Genomic DNA, 18,215 nt, shown 5'->3' on the forward strand with positions numbered 1-18,215 from the left:
GAAAGATGAACTTTACAAAAATAGTGGATTTTAAGAGATAGTAAAAATGAAAAAAATCATCCTTATAAGAACTGGCATGAGATTTGCCTGCTGTGTGACTAATGGTGCTGCATAAAGTATCAGCTCAATCTCATATGGCAGCACTGCAAAGCTTCTCTTTCTACCTCCAAAACGTAAGTTGTAAATAAACTTCAATGCTACAGAAAAAACAACAAATGTTTAATAACAGTTTGTTGGTCACACAGCAGACGTTGTGTTAAACTGAACAACTGGTTTCTACCAAGAAGGCACAAAAGTGTAAAGGCAGTTATGAACAGATTTGAAAGGCAATGCTATTTAATCATTTAAAATTCACTTTCTATTCCAAGGAACAAAGAATCCACTAGAGAGATTATCTAAAATGGAAAGCAAAAATGCAAAGTGTGGGCACAACAAGCACACTATAAACAAAATACTGGCAACACTGCTATAAAACACCACTACCTAAATTTTCTCTCACTGAGAGAGCTGACAAAATATAAAATAATATTTTGGTTCATGTTTCAGGTATACATCGGAATAAATTTATATTCTACCTCAGTTTATTATTAAAATGCAACACTGACAAATATCCCCTAATATTGTTGCACTTTTGCGGAGAGTGCCAATATACAATTACAAACATGTCAGCACCATGGAGAAGGCAGGTTCTTGCAATCCCTGATTGCCTCACTCCTTGAAATTAAAGCTGGAGGAATGTTTGTGATTGATACAGGGCAAAAATAGCAGCATGAACTTCTAATTTTACATTAAAATCTCTCTGGCACTCACCAAAACTCTAGCTCAAGAGTAGATGAAGAAAAAACTTTACAATTTTTTGTTGTTGTTACAGTTTGCCTAAGCTGGTAGTATTGTGAGATGAACTCTCCTCTCCTTAACAGCATAATCAAACAGGATGGGAGGAAGAGGAAACACCTGCTCAATACTTGGGCTTCTTTGCAAACCCTAGCCTTTCATTACAAGATACACTAGCTGTAGGAAAAAACATAACTTTCCTGAAATAAGCAAGCTAAGGGACTCCTTCTAATTTCATATCTGAATTAAAATTACTAATTCTTGAAATTTAGACTTTGTAAAGCTGCTATTAGAAATTAATTTTTAACAGAGATAAAATTTATTTTTAAATAGATTTAGAAGAACAAGTTCTGGCACATTCTATCTTCAAGCTATGCAAAACCAGAGTAATACAGTATAACTATAGATCTCTCAATAAAAATTGATATTTATTTGTGAAAGGTACCTGTGGTCCTAGAGGAACCATTCCTCTTGGAGGAGTCATTCTCTGCATTGGCCCACCCATGTTTGGATGCCCTGCAAATAAAATTATGTAATTTTAAAAACCGTGCAAAATACAAGCATCTTCTAAACCTACTCTGATGAATCATTCTTTCCTAATTTACAAAAAGCTTAAAAAGCTGCAGTACGCTTTGAAACACAGGAAAAAAGACACAGGTTTAAGAAGATAGCACTTCTGTATGCTCCAAATATTTCATTTACCTTGCTGCCGTGTTGGGTCCATCCCGCTAGGCAATAATGGCTGACTTCCTGGGACACCTCCGAGTGCCTGCAGGCATAGAAACTGTATTACAAGGACATAATACAGTAAAAATTGCATTAAATAGAAAATACAGATGTTTTGGTTTTAATTCCCAGATGTTTCTTTGCGGTCAAGAGTCATGCATAAGAGTTAACATTCCTAAACGTCCTAATTAGATGTCCTAAATGTCCAACAACCCCAGCTACGGATTGCATAAACAAACTCTTGGACTTCCTTGAAATTATGTATAAATAATCTTCAAAATATAATCCCACTAATTTTGCCCTTTTTCTCCAATTATTTCTTTGCTTTAGCTTACCTATCATTTAACCTCAAATTATTGCCTGTTTCTTGGCTACAGGGCAATTTATCCTAAGTTTATATTCCTACAGTTTTCCTTTTTAACCATTATTTTAACATCTTCCCTTAAGAGGCCAGAATGTGGGCACCATGATGTCCTCTGAGAGCCAGACTTATCAGTGTGTCAGCCACACAGAGCACTCAAAGGGGTAAGGCGAAGCAGCACTGTGATGTGCAGAACATTTTATCATCCACTCTCCGCCTCCTTTGAAGGGTATCAGTGCTAAGATAAGATTTTAATTCATCTACAGGAGAAAACAACAATCACAGCACTTGCTCCTATAGCTTGCCTTCAAGCATGAAGTTACACTGAGTTGTTATTTCACCTCTGGTCCAAATCAAATGCATTTTTATGTCCCCACATTTTTACCTGCCCTCTGGGTTTTTAGCAACTGATTTTGGTTTAAGGCTAATTTCTACAGCCTCTTACAGTCTAGTCAACCAGAATAATGTTTTTATGAATGATCTTTGCAGCTGACCCACAAAGTACTATTTAAAATTTCAAAACAATAATATGTTCTCAGTAAAAATGTGTCTGGAATGAGTAAATCTTGTATTATGAAAGTAATCTACTCGTGTAGCACAGGTAATTGCTTACTGAGGGAATGGATAAGTTACTGGTGACCTGGAAACACCATAGTATTTATGGATACATACAAAGGGGAACTTATCTGCAAATACCCTACGGTTTACTTCCACAAGAGTTGGGGACTTCAAAATTAAGATGTGCATTATTACATCACTTTAACACCAAGTCAAAAGGTATTCTACTGTAAGATTATGGAATAAACACAGTCTGAGACAACATCATTTAAATCTGAGTTTTACATTTACTTCAGTGGCTCGGAGTCAGGATGATGCGTAAGAACAACACATAAAATACACAGAGATGTGGCTACTCACACATACTCAATACTATTGCAGGACTCGATCTTGCAGGGCACGATGGAGCCCTGGAGGCAGCCCTGGGACACTCGGTGTGGCACTCAATATTTAGTAATGCTCCTTGCTGTGGAGCCCAGGTCCAGCTTAGATACCCCTACACAGCACTGGATGAGCTGGGTATGCCCTGCATCACACCTGCTTGCCCAAAATACAATCCCTACGGCTATGTGTTGAGGGATGGAGTTATAGTTAGGGTGGGAGTTTGATGTTTACTTGCTTCCTTGTAACCAAAACGTCAGTGTTAAAGCTGCATTACAGTAGTTCATTATTTCCACACGCTGTTCATCCATGCTATAACTCAAATAAGGGTAGTGTTGCTCAGAGCAGTAACTCACAAATGCAGCAGGATGCAAATGAATTGCAAGAGCTGCAATCCACAAACATTATGTTACATCTCTACACTGAAAATGTCAGAATGTGCAGACAAAAATGCTTCTGAAACTAAAGCTGGAGGCTGGCAGCAGTTTTACAGCATTTGCCACATCCAGCTTCTACCCGTCAGTATTTGCACAGCTCAGAAACACAGAAACAGAAACAAAAGAATAAGCAACACCCAAACTCTAGTGTACCTTTGGCTAAGATGAAAATGGCTTACTGAAAGGTGCAAAAATCAGGAAGATGCCTTGGACTGAATTACAGTACACTGTAACAAACATTTAACTAGGCACTCTGGATGGATGACATTGCACTTGTATTGTCCCCTGATGACTATTTCCACAATGTTAATTTTAAGTCACCCATTTCTCTCCTGACAAAGAAGCTATGCTACAGTTAACTTAACCTCCTCTCAAACATCACTAAGTGGAACATCTGAAGAAGTGTTGCAACCTGAAATGTCCATCTCACTGAAATCTGAAGTTCAACTTCCTGGCAATATTGTGCCAGTGCTCAAGCCAAGCACTCATTGTGACACACAGATATAAAAAACAGACAGAAACTAGAGGGGAATAGAATGGCCTCCTCATCGATATGTCAAAGGCAGTCCTGGAAGTCTAGGTTTCACAAAAAAGATATTACAGCCTTCCTATCAACCTTTCCCAAACTTGCAAATGACCCAGTTTTTCTTTCAGAGTTCCACTGATATTTTTCTGTCTGCTTATCACTAACATTTCAACTGCTGACATCCATTTTCTCCTCTTCTGTCTGCACTACGAAGAACTTAAAATACAAATGCTATCTGTTTCCAGAACCATCTTTTCACAGATGGGCCAATAAAGGTCTCTGCCGACAAACAGCAGCTCATTACTCATTCTTGTTACACTAGCATGCATACCCTTTGGTGGAGACGAGAGAAAAGTGGGAATTTGATGCTTTTATAAAGTCCTCAGAGTGCCTGTAAGAGGCATAACGCACTTGGTAACTGATTCTTGCTGATCATCCCCATGTTTACTGTGAAGTAAATATACTTTACGCATCCCACAAAGAATAGGAGGGAGTGATGTATTTTATGTAGGATTAAGTAAAGCAATTCTCAGAGGTAAATGCATAATGTTGGTAGGAAAGTTTAGAGAACGTAACAGCTATGGAGATGCTTTGCCTTCACCTCAGCAGGCAGCAAAGCCTGGCTGAGGTTAATGCAGCTCTCTGCAAGGCAACTACACTCTCCCTCTGCAGACAGGCTGAAGGCATGATAAATTTTGAGGTGTGTGCACTCATTCAGCACAGAAAAGTGAGCTTGCAGTGGCACAGTGTGTCTACTAATGGTCAGACAAAATGGAGTGGAGAGGGACATTGAGACATGTGCCAGGGACATTGGTGGCCAATGGGACAATGCTCCTTGCTCCCAGCACTGCACCATGACTGGGGCCACAAGTGTGCATCAGTGATAAATTCTTTCTTACCTGATTGGGTATTCTTAAAGGTGGTCTTGGACCTCCAGGGTACCGAGGGGACATGAAAGGCTACATAAAAAAAAAAAAAAAAAAAAAAAAAAAAAAAGATAAATAATTCAACATAGCTGGTAAATACTACATTGAGTCATTAGGTATGTGGCCTGTGCCATGCTCAAACCTCAAACATCCAGCTTAAATACTTCCACAGAGCCTGCAGTAGATTATTCCATCTTTAGCACAGCTTAATAAATTTAGAGATTCTTACTGAATGCATGTAGCAAGACACATTACTTAAAGTTCTGTTGCAGCTACTGTGAATGCAGAATATAAACAATTTAATGCATTAACTGTAAAGAATAATAAACCATTTAGCTCATGTTATCACACATCTAATCCTCTCATTACAGAAGGGGGAGAGGTAAGAACCCTGGAATACAAAAGCAAAATGTTCTTGAAAGACTCAAGAGCTAAGCACCAGCATAATAATTCACAAATAATTTCCCTTCACTTTTTCATAATAATACAGTAAAGTATCATACAAGACTCAACCTGTGAGGGCACAGATTTCAAGTTTATGTCACTAATATCTAGAACTTCAGCGGTTTATATGAACCACATTGACTCAATTTATCCACTCCTCCCATCCCTCCATACACAACTCCACACTCAGTACAACTTTTCCTCTACCAAAACCACATATGCACTAATTCTGTCCTCTAAGCTTCTACTGGTTCTTGGCTTCTACTATACTACCTTGTAGCCCAGAAACAAGGGCAGTCTCTTAAACTAAGACCATAAATAAATGATATACAAATGGCACTACAGGCAAATACATTTAACATCTACTTATTCCATCTCAAAGTGTGACAGTAATCTAGAAATCTAAAAAGCAGGGAGATTAGCAGGAAGAAAGCACAAACATCTGACTAAACAGATGATGAAGAGGATCATTTTGGCAAGCAAACATACCTATAACTTCAGAAGAAAATAAAGAGCTAGAAGTATGCTTTGACTGTGAAAATAGGGACAAAAAAGACTGGTTCCTTCAAGAGCTGGAGAAAAAAAAAACAAAACTTTTACTAATATGTTATCTTATTGTCTTCTATGCCTAAATTGTTAGGCACTGGGAAAGCAAAAATGATGTGCCACTGCTTATCATGAAACAAGAGCTTGTTCCTGTTCGTAACACTGCCTAGCAGTCATCAGAGAAAGGAGGGATGTGAAAGAAATGCATGGCACATTCCAGGAGAAATGTCTTATGACAAATAACCTACTGCACAATCCCACTCTTAGCCTCTTGGAAAAGAAACAAATGCATGTAGACAGGAATCATGTAGCCAGTTGTAGTTAAGGTCCATGAGCGGGTCACCAAAGTCTGTGCTTAGTATCACCATTTCATGAATGACTGGCGTATTTGAGCTGTGTCAGCTGCACTGTGCTATAAAATACAATGCTAGTGATCATCAGTATAAGTAATGCATGTAATAATAATAGACATAACCAGCAGCATAATTATAATTGTTACTAATAATTAGCAACAGTATTTTCCAATGATCTGCGGAAGAAAAATCAACTGAAGCTTTCACATGTCAGAATAAGATGAAAGTTGTAATAATCTTCTATATAAACATGTTTGAAATAGATAGTAGGAAGCAATTTAAAATGCAGATGGTTTACAAATTGGAGAAGAAAAGTTAAATGACAATTGGGAAAAGATTACATTAATAAAAAGGGCATTTGAAACGTGCTATAGAAGAGGGAGGTTTCTTCATGCCCTCTATTTGATGGTGAGATTCTATGATGAGAAAGAAACAAAAAAAACATTTGTGCATGTGGTGAAGGCTGTAAACATAAGGATCTTTGTAAAGCAGTAGAAGTGTGAGGCAATTAGAATTTCAACAATTTCTTTAAAGGTCAACCAATTGCATTCTATGGAGTGCAGCAGCTCTAGTGAGTGCATTTGGCTCATTATATTCATCGAATGATACCTTATTTACAGTTTATTTACAGTTGTACACCTTGTAAAAGGGAAATCAGTAATGTCTTGCAAATCAACCATACTTCAATGTAGAATAGCACTACCAATATTAGTGCATAATGAGCGCATTATTCGCAGAACATCTTCTCTTTCACCTTTCAGATTTCCAGTCAAGTAGGATGGAAGCCTACTTGTCCCTTCATTTCCCAACAGGTTACCTTCATATTCATTTTGTACAAATATCTAAAAAATATTCTCTGTATAGGAAGCTAAATTTTATTAAAAGTGCTGAAACAGCAGTCATACGAAGTCACAATTTTATTTTCACATTGTGACTCACATTGTCTTCAATGTGTGACAATTTGGGACCGGCACTGTTTAACATAACATCTTTGTCAGTGACATGGGCAGTGGGACCGAGTGCGTCCTCAGCACGTTTGCCAATGACACCGAGCTGTGTGCTGCGGTCGACACACCAGAGGGAAGGGATGCCATCCAGAGGGACCTGGGCAGGCCTGAGAGGACTTTCGTCAGGGAGTGCAGTCCCTGTTGTCCTATGAACAAGGAATAATGTTTTAAAACTAAAAAAGGGTAGATTTAGATTAGATATAAGGAAGAAATTATTCACTCAGAGGGTGGTGAGGCACTGGACCAGGTGATTTAGAGAAGCTGTGGATGCCCGATCCCTGGAGGTGTTCAAGGCCAGGCTGGATGGGGCCTTGGGCAACCTGGTCTGGTGGGAGGTGTCCCAGGGGGGTTGGAACTAGATGGTCTGTAAGGTCCCTTCCAACCCAAACCATTCTATGATTCTATGAATCATAATCCTTTTTTTTTCTCAGTTTGCTGCATTCCTGAGGTCAGTAGCTACTTCAGATAATTGAGTAGATTTGCATTTGTAGATTTGCATTGAGTAGATTTGTAAGGTCTCAAGTCTATGTAATAACTATTTAATACAAACCTAACAGATTAAATACAAGATTCTTCTCTGAAATAATATAGTAAGTCACCTTTTTTCTCGATGCACGGTTATGCAGGCATCAAATCAAACGTTTACTTGAGAGCCAGTGCATCTGTTCTTAAATGATTTGTTAGTTCATTGCATAATAATGACTAACTATAGGAGCCTCTTCAATATAACTCTATCTTAAAAGAAATTTTACTTACTGTAAATATATCTATACATTTCTCTTAAGTATATTTGTGGAAATGTTTAAACCTTCTCCCATTCTTTAAGCAACTGAACCCAAGTAGAAGAGCAATGAATGACTTAATTTCAGAGAGCTCTTGTAGTTCTTGATTATCCTTGGATATAAATACTGTACTTGAAGATGGTACTCTATGGGCAGGAAAATATATAAACAACTAACAAGCCCACAACAAGTAATATTTCGGTGAGTATGTGTCAATAACGTGTTATGTAGCATTGCAGAAAGTGGTGAGATACTCATGTTCAAAGACAATTCTAAAAAATTTTACTCTGTTTTGGATCAGCATTTAATACCTAAGGTTACCACAAAAAATTCTACTACCAAAAGAAAAAAATAAATACTTTAATTTTTGTGTTATTAACTTTCTCCCTCTCCATCATTATTATCATGTTTGCCCATAAAAAGCTCTACCAAGACACAACAGAAATTCTGTCAAATATTTTAATGAAAATATGTTAAATATGAACAACTTTTCATTACATTAGGAAAAATTTATTTTTTTCAAGTATGACACACACGAGGCATTAAGGCATTCTAAAAGACTAGAATTGAAGCAGCTGGCTTTTTTTTTTTTTGTCATATGTGATGTTTCACTACATCCTTTGTAATTAGGAATCAGTCTCTTAACTGGTTCTACTTCATTGTTGAGTGTTGCTTGAAATGACAGCAGGTTATGGAGGAATGATGCTAGACTTTATTTCTGACAGTTAGTAGCATTCCTTCCTTGACTTCCCGCAACTCTTTCATCCCCTTCTCTTAGAGATATTGCAGCATATATATCCATATATATAAATAATGGGTTCAAAGTACATGCACTAAGTTAAAAAGAGTGACCATCAATTTTAAATTGGTGCATGTGGTGCTTGATTTGTGAACACAAAAAATAAATTCTTTGTGCGCTGAAGACAGGCAGGCATTTCTGCCTGCTAACCCAGACTTGTGTCAACTCACAATTCAGCATCTTGATAGTCTAAAACCTTTTGTGGTCCTCTGTGCTAAATTCACTGCAAGACAGACTCCTGATTTGTCACAAGAGTTCAGCAAAAGAGATTGGTTAGGAATCACATCAATGAATCAAACTCTTCCTTGCTTATCCCAGCTCACAAGGAGTAAGACGGCTGTCAACAATACACAGATTACAAGAGGATTTCCTCCGTCTCTCTGGTAAAAAAGGATTATAGACACATGACTATTAAAAAATAAGAAAGGCAAAAATATAAATAATTAAATCCAAAGAGTTATGATTTAATAATGCTATACCAACTTTTGCTGTCAGGTAGGAAGAAGACAGAGGGCCAAAAGACATACCTCCTAGAACCCTCTCTGTGCAGAAGGGTGCAGTAACATATATGTCATCTCATAGCCAGATCTTGCTTAGTATATGGGCAAGCTTGAGCAGTGTATCTGAATATATATAAGCTCTCAAGAACCTGATCTGCCGAAGGAAAAATAATTTTACTGGAGTGGCTCCTTTCAACAATAATTTCCAGATTCAGGAATGGCTCTCAAGGGTTTACAGTAACTAATGCAACCTTCAAGTTGCTGGAATTCACAACAGGGACATTAGACTGAGTATGAGAAGATATAAACAATGCCTTCACACACTACCCTTAGCTACAATTAACTTCTCAAATGGGGTTCAGGAACTGGTACATAACTTCAGTGATGTATTAAGAAAAGGAACAAAAAGCCCAAAATAAACCAAAGCAAAATGAAAGAACGTGAAGAAAACAAAACAAACAAACAAACAAAAAAAAAAAAAACACAAAAAATAAGGCAAGAGTGTCTTACCTAAGCCACAACTGAGAAGACAGCCCTAGGTGGAGGTGTCACCAGCATTTGGAAATGGGTCACACAAGTTACGGAAATACCCAAAGAGTATGGCAAACATGTTTGGAAATCAGCTTACTGAACACATCTGTGAACTCCAGTATATTGTATTTACTGCTTTCAGTTATAAAATTCAATAATTTGGTATGAAAAATTGCATGCTGAAGACTGTTGTCAAGCAGCTGAGACCAAAGGCATATAAGCAGAAACTTTCTAAACTGAGTGAAAAAGAAGTGTGGTATAGAAAAAACCTCCTGTGCAGTCACAACAGAACATATGTATGTATCAACTCAATGTAAATGGAATGCTGAAGAAGGAGGGATACTACACAAAATAAAATCAAGATTTGAAATGTTAAATTTAGAAAATTCTTTGCTCTTACTCATGTCAAATTATTTAAAACATTTAAAAAGAAGTTTGAGAATTTTAATGATGGTGGCACAAATTCTAGTATTTTATCTTTCTGCTAAACAAAAAAATCCATTGGTGTACAGCAAGAGTAAAGGATAGCTTATAAACTGCATATTTAATAACATTTTGCTAGTTGTGTGTGCATGTGTATATGTGTGTGAGTGTGAGTATACAACATAAAAATTTTGTAAAATACTATTTTTCTTAATCTCTGGGAAATCAAGGGGACAAGCAGATAATAAGTTTCTAGTAGGGAAGTCAAATGATGTTGAAGCATCAGACACCAGTCTCACAGCCCACATTCTGGTTCTGATATTCAGGAAAAATGATTTCAGAAAAAAATATCCACAGGGAAGTTGATGACATAAATGCATAGAAGCAAGCATGTTTCCATGCCAATTGTATAATACTTACTTGTGTCTTCCTTTCGTTGTTTATGTGACTCTACAATATGATGCATTTTAGTTTTCACGTACTTAAAACTAGTGGAATACATGATCTTAAAAGATGGTACCACAGGTTTCAAGAAATCTGCTTGTTTAAATTTACTTCCCTTCCAAAAATTGGGAATATAATTTGCTTCCAAATATAGCTAAGCTGTGGTGTTGTTTTTTTTTTTGCATTGACATTTGTTATCCTTTTTACTCAGTTATATTTATCGACCACATATTGTTCCACATAAATTGCAAATTTTTCAATAATCCACATTCAAATAACTAATCCTCAATATTGCTCACATTTCAATTCTTATTCCTAGCTTAATGAGGTTGAATTTACCATAAATATCTGTATCTGTTCCAATATATGCATATTATATGATATCCTATGCTTTGTTATACTGCATAGTACAATTTCACATAACAAACAAACACACATCAGGAAAACAAGTAAACGTAGTTCAAAAGGAATTACTGCAGTTACTGGGCATGAGTGATGGTGGGGTTGCACACATCTGCTAACAGTAAAAATACCAAGAGACAAAATGACAGCAAACAAAGCAAGGGCTGTTTCTCTGAGGGGCATAAAATGGAATGAATAATGCTTGAACAGGAGAACCTTGTCTACATGGCATGAAAAAAAATAAAAATCTTTTTCAGTTAGGGTGGCTTAAAATAACAACACTCCTCTAGAGTCACATTAACATCTTCCCAGCTCAGTGTATTAAAAGGTTTGTTCCAACCTGAGAGAATATGCAGATCTCTGGTCAAAGCAGGATGAAAGGTATATTTTTAAAGCACATCACCATTCTGTTTTAAATAAATGCATTTAAGCCAACTGGAGAAAGAGAAGCAGTAGTTTAATCTGTCTCAGCTGGCCCAAATACCCCCTCTGGGGCTGACTGGTTTGTGGTGGGGCTACTTGCTGAGTGTGACACATGCCAACCTCAGCAACGGGATGCGCTGGAGGCACCTGGTTGAGGCCTTCCCTCCCAGTGTCATCACCATGTCTCCACGGGTGAGCGCTCGTACAAGAGGGCTCTTGTGTGTTTACACAAACACAGCTGTGTTTACTCCTCTTGGGTGCCTCAGCATGGCGCCAGCCAAGCCTGACCAGCCACCAGTGCATGGTGTCCACGTGGACACCAGGCTGGGCCTGCCAGGGGAGTTGGGCGCAAGGCCCTTCCTCTTCCACCATCAGGTTGCTGGTGGACAGTGGAGAGGGAGAGGACATGTCTCTAGCCACAACTCCATCCAGATCTGGAAGAGGATGCCAGTGCCGTGCTCCTACTGCAGTTGATAAGATGTAGGAAAGCAGAGGAACATGTGCTTGCACCAGGACCTGCACACAGAGCTCTGCTGGGCTTCCCAAAGCCACCTCTACATGCACGCTTCCAAAAGAAAACCAGAACAGCAACAACAAAAACCACACACGCCAAAAACAAACAAGCAAACAAACAAAAAAAACTGGAATCTTCTTGTTAGAACACTATTTCTTTACCTGCACCATCACATTTAGAAAAATCTCCTTAGATTGTGTGTCTCAGCACAATGATTGGCTGATAGTATTTATTCCTAACTGGAGAAGTCCTCTTAAAAAGATAAAAAGAGCCCATCACAAATTAAAAAATACAAGGTGAAAAACACAGTTTTAAGCACTTGGTATAGAAAAGGACTGAAATGGTTCTAATTGGTTTGCATTATTCAGTCACCATAATCAGCACAAACTTGAAATTCTACTCATCACTAGAAACTACAAATGGAATCACAACTGTTATTTGTGCCTATGCTATGATAAACTATTTTAATTTAATTGTGCTGTTACTTGATGAGCAGATATAATAAAAGGGTCCATGTTACTAGCATCACAATCAGAAACCAGATGTAAATTCTCTTAGAGGTCAAATCCCTTAATATATTAATTAAAAGTTCAAATGCATGGCATACAGTTTCGGTAAAATGGAAAAAGTGAAACAAAACAAAAATCTTTGTTCTCCCCTCCTGTTAAAAAAATAATTCAATTGCCAAGTTTTGTATTATGTCTCTGAAACTATGATTCATATTCACTTTTTTGGTTTTCAAATTCTATTCTTGGTTAAAACAACTAACATTATTTAACTATTTATAGTATGAAAATAAGACTACTTGATGATTTTATTTAATTTCCTTATTATGGTATCAGTATTGAAAAAATATTAGGAAGTAATGTTTTAATATATCTCCTTAAGACTCCTGCATTTTATAGAATGATTTAGAGGTAATTTACAACTACCACTGGTGTGAGTGTTTCCATTATAAAATATATGGTTTTGTCCTCTTAAAAAGGACAGTAATGAACCATAAAATATGTGTGAAGAATTTATCCAAGTTAGTTTACAATTCATATATTTCATTTATTTAGTTTTCTCTGCATTTTTTGTGGACATCTTCATTGGCAATGACAGTCACCACAGTGTTTAAGATGTTCCTGATTAACACATTTTAATTCCAACCAGGACCATACTAAATTAGCTCTCAAAATGACACACTTGTGCTGGCACAGTCTGCTGATAAGCATAAACATGTAACTTATCCTCTATGAAGCTCAGACAGGCTATCATCAATTCTTAACAGAAATTATTTTCCTATTCAATTGCATTTTACTGTTAATTATACAAAACCTCTTGTCCTCTTTTGCTCTGCAAAAGGCTGATACAGTGTTAGAGGTCTTTGTTTTGTATTTTGCTAAAGTATTCTGGAGCTGAAACTGGGGTTACACACTGCATATCTTGTAATCTACAAGTATAAATCAAAAGAATTGTTTTCATCTACACTGTTTCAGATAAAATCATGTAAGCTTCTCAGCATAAAGACAGGATGTCTCCTTATGCTAGTCTTTTTTGATGACCATATCCATTTTCATGAGCAGGTTCTTCTCTGTACTTCAGATGAAGATCCCCCATAAAAATGGTTTCTGCGTTTTTTATTTTGTAAGAGCAGCCTAACATGGTCTGGCAACGTATAAATTGCAATATTAACAGCTTTGATTTAATTCAGAGTATAGACTAATATTGAAAAAATAATAATAAAAATAAAAAATAAAAATTAAAAGCCTTCCATGGACCTCTGTTTTTCCACATATAAGGTTCCAAAAGTTATAACCAGAACAATACTAGCATTGCAAACAAAAAGAATGCCTTATCCCTAGCCAATAAATACAGGACTCGTTCTACTATATAAAAGAATACCACAAAACTTTGAATATATAACTTGCACACTCTGCACAGAAAAATGAGAGAAAAAAAAATCCTCTTAAAAATATGTTCCTTTTGTCCCCAGCTAAACACCTCTCTGTGATCTGAGCAGCAGGATCTGCCTCCTGGCCAAGCTACTTCTCCAGAAATTTAAGAAAGTAAATAACACTGATTCTGATGATGGATGATCTTTAGGAATGGTACTGTCATTACATCTATCTGACTTTGTGGGAAGCACCATTATCTTGTGCTCACAAAGACTTAGCAAGCGGAAGAGAAAGGCTAAATTATGCACATGGTATATAATGGCAGTTTTGAAAGAAACACATTTTAAAATAGGCTACTAACTATACATTTTAAATCAGGTTAATAGTTTTGACTTCAGTTCTTATTAAATTACAAAAAATAAAATATTTCAAACATGATTTAAGCTAAAACTGAAAGATCAAGTATCACCCTTCTAAAACAGATAAGCAAACCATGCTTTTTTAATTCAGACATGCACACAGCTCACTGAGCTGGAGCCTTCCCTTAGATTCAGTGAACCTTCTAGTCACCCCTGACTACGATACACAACTGATTTTTTGGAACTTTGAAAATGACAAGCTGGAGTTTGTTATTCCTGCTGTTATTTTTAATAAACATAGTATTTTGAAGCTAAATGCATTATCTTCTTCCAAGGGTTTAAAACAGAGGCACTTGTGGCTCATGTAAAGACTACACCAACCAGACTACGACAGGAGCTGAATTAACCTCAGCAGAAGGAAGCACTGCATACAAGTAACAATCCCTCCCCTACCTTTAAGTACACTTCAGCAGCAACTAGATGACCAGTTTGGGTGGATGGTCAGCCCCCTTAAATTCGTGACATTTACCCCATGAACAGAGAACTGGCATTAAGGGCAAGATGCTAAAAGTTCAGAGCAGACCCCCAAGGTAAATAACTTACGCCTAATTCCCTCCCTTCCCTCCCTACTCCACAGCTAGCTGTGGGTCTGCGGCTACTTGAAATTGTGCATGTGGACGGGGAGGTGGGGAAGTGTGGACTCAAAGCTTATTTAGCTACTCAAGCTGAGCAGTTTTAATTTGTTCTAGCAGTTACGAGCAGCAAAACCATTAGCACAACTGCAGGATGGCATTATCAAAGCCAGCAGATGTCAGACACCTCTATCTTTTTAGAAGTTGACTTTCTTTCTGGCATTTAGAGAAAACGAACGAACAAGAAGGAAAAAACACAAACTACATGGAGATCGTTTTAGATGTTATACCACACCCACATAGTCTAAGAAATCAAATTAATTTTTTAAATATTTTAAGATGCAATGTGATACTGAGAAGGGCAAAAAGGCACATATCTGAATTCTGCAAAGAGGTAGAGACATATGCATAATTTCATGCACTGGGGTGGGTGGATACATTTACAAGCATCAGAGATTGCAAAGATACAAGAACTTTTTTTTTTTTTTACTAACATCAATTGTATAGACCCATATGAAAAAAAAATCCCCTTTAAAATGCACTTTCATATTTTCAAAGCTTTGCAAGGCCTAGCAGAGCTGCTAGCTTCACTCACAACCTATATTTGCAGCCCTGATGATGAGTCATTTGCTTACAGTAACGTATTGCAGTCTGTGACATTTTCCATGCTTCTTCACTCTATCTGCTCTACTCGGGGTCCAATGCTTCAACTTTTCACTTTTTCACCTGCAATTATCTCACTTGTTTCACTGGAGTTTAGGATGGGTGTGAACATGTAGCAAAACTAGCTAATTTTAGTCATGCTCCAGTTCGTTGTTAATGATTTGTATGTTTTAGTTTAAAAAAAAAAAAAGAAAAAGAAAAGGTACAGCACATTTTGATTTTGCAAGAGAAACTTGAGGCTTTCTTTGTGCAATCCTAGTAATAAATAGCTACTTGCTTTCCCAAGTAAAAATAAAGGCCTGCATGTGTCACTTACAGTTTCATTTGTGCCATGGATTTACCAGGAGCTTGAGAATCCATGGTTCAAAATTGAAAAATACGAAACAGCTGGTTTGTTCAATCTTTCACCACAAGCCAAGAGAGGGCAGGCTGTAGATTTTGCATCAAGGAGAACATGGATTTCCCAACTACCACCCATAGGTTGTTTCATGTGAACAAGTTTATAGTTGTTCTCAGGAAGGGCAAGCAGACAGGCAGTGCCATGAAAGTGAGGAAAACACAAACACCAGCAATTAAAGACAACTATGTTAACTATGTGTGGCTGGCTGTTTGAAGGAAAATTCAGAGGGGCAATAAAACATGGTAATGCCCTGGAAAACCAGGAGACTACATGAGGACTGTGGTAGGACGATAGTTGAAACAGTTCAGTGGGATTTGAAGAGAAACAAGACATTTTTTAATCTGTGTAGAAACACATAATGGTCCTGCAAAGATCAGTCTGAGCAGTGTCTGTGTCTTTTAGTTCTAGTCACGTAATTTAGCAGCTGGAATTGGGAATCTTCATTCCTTGCACAAACAACGACCCCTTGGTGGACAATTCACAGCAACAACAGAGCCACTCCAATGCCACTCTGAAGGCATGCCGGAGGATTTCTCCCTCCTCATATTCTTGCTGCTGGATGCTTGCTCAAACGAGCAGTTTGGGAGGATGCTCTGTGCGTGTGGAAGGGCTGACATGGAGGACTGGGTACCCAGCAGACCCCAGGCCCACAGTGCTGTTTGCAGGAGACTGGTACCACCCGGGCAGGGTGCCTGCAAGGGCTGTAGGTGGGCTCGCTGGGCGTCCACATGCCTTCCAGTCCGAGGGATGTAAAGGTGCCATCAGCATTTATTTGGAGAACTCACTGGACACTGACCTCTGAAAAGCTACAGACGTTTCATAGCCTTACTCAGAGGCTTTAAAAAGTACAATTTATTTTTACACAAATTATTTCCTACTCACATTCTGAAAAGCAAAGGGCTGTGCGTTACTCATTTTTAATTCACCAGCTTACTTTGGTTATTTTTACTACTTAAATATTATTTAAAATCATTTTTTAATGGCAAATAGTAATGCTAGGCAGGAAGAGAAATGAGTTACTTTGCTCATGTACCTTACTGTAATAAAGCTCTCCTAAAGCATTAGGTCAGCTCTACTAAAGCACAACAAGGCTAAAAATAATATTTTAGAATAATATTTATTAAGCTCAGATGAGAATGAACAACTGCCACTAGATGGCACAACAGCCTTACATTATTTGGTGGGTTGGGTTTGTGGTTTTTTTTTTTTTTTTCCTTTATATAAGAGCAATATGTAACATTTGTTTTTCAAACATGGTGTCACATTTTTCCTATGCCTATCCAAGTATATCTGCTTATCACAAATTGGTGAATGAGCAAACTACATGACAATTCCTTTAGAATATATGCACAGTGGAAATAAGGTTTAATGGTAAGCTCAACTAGAACAAATATTTACTAGTTGGATGCAAAAAAAGTAATGTTTTTTAATATATATGTACATATGAAAAAGTTACAGTCAGTGGTAGATTATTTTTTTAATTTACCAAATTAAAAAAGTGAACTTTGAATTATCAAACAACCTGTTTCCTCCACATCTCAGTTAGCACTTGATGAGTTAACTATTCAGCCGTGTCTCTCAGGCGGGTGAAGTACAAAGTCAATATTGTTTTCTGGCTGAGTGCCGTTAAAACAAAAGAAAGATTCTTTACACAGATGCAGACATAGCAAACTTTTGATCAACCATGTAATAAAAGAGGTGAAGATAACTGGTATTTAATTAAATATGCATTTAACCGTTTTTCATAATTGTACTGCAAGAGTAAGTAACCTGGTTCAGATCTTCAGCAGTGCTAGTTGACACTAACTTGGAGAAATACAGTGAATTTGACTGGATTAGAACCTAGAACTCTATATTTAGCTGTGTTAAAACCTGGAAAAGTAACTAAAAGGTGAATAAAATCCTACACAATCAATACTTTTCGTGCTGTTTAAAAATTGAAACACCATGCTTAGCACAATCTCAAAAACTTTCCTCTGGCTTCTGTTTATCTGGTTAGTAAAACTGATTACTAACAACAAAGATCAAATAAGTATTTTGTGAAAACACAAATGTAATATATCTCAAATATTTTAGCTGATTTAACGATCAATGAAGAGAGAGATGGAAATGGGCCAGCACTTTACTGCATGAGGAGTACTGGTATGCACTTGAATGCAGCTCTCACACTTCAAATGGGTACACAGGCATGTGGCATAGAAGGGAAGTGTACCTGGACTTCAAAATTTCCACAACACTTCTAAATGTTCATGCCGTTATTTTTTAATGCATACCATACCATGAAACGGAAGTATAAACATGCATTTTTTCTTATCTCTTTGTCCTCAGGATGAGTGGAGCAAGGCTAGCACTGAATACTTTAAA

At 37.3% G+C, this 18,215-nt stretch overlaps 1 protein-coding gene across 3 annotated transcripts in view; it reads right to left on the minus strand.

The window, feature by feature from the left end:
• The window catches only part of SSBP2 (single stranded DNA binding protein 2), a 180,374-nt gene that overhangs the window by 32,783 nt on the left and 129,376 nt on the right, over positions 1 to 18,215 (minus strand). For all 3 annotated transcript variants that reach the window (XM_040542040.1, XM_040542039.1, XM_040542038.1), the window contains 3 exons: positions 4,723 to 4,782; positions 1,537 to 1,603; positions 1,280 to 1,350 (listed from right to left, as the gene is read on the minus strand). In XM_040542040.1, the coding sequence (XP_040397974.1) occupies positions 1,280 to 1,350; positions 1,537 to 1,603; positions 4,723 to 4,782 (198 nt within the window). The remainder of the gene's footprint in view (positions 1 to 1,279; positions 1,351 to 1,536; positions 1,604 to 4,722; positions 4,783 to 18,215) is intronic.

Source organism: Cygnus olor, chromosome Z (genome assembly GCF_009769625.2).
Source record: "Cygnus olor isolate bCygOlo1 chromosome Z, bCygOlo1.pri.v2, whole genome shotgun sequence".
In the NCBI taxonomy this organism is placed as follows: domain Eukaryota; kingdom Metazoa; phylum Chordata; class Aves; order Anseriformes; family Anatidae; genus Cygnus; species Cygnus olor.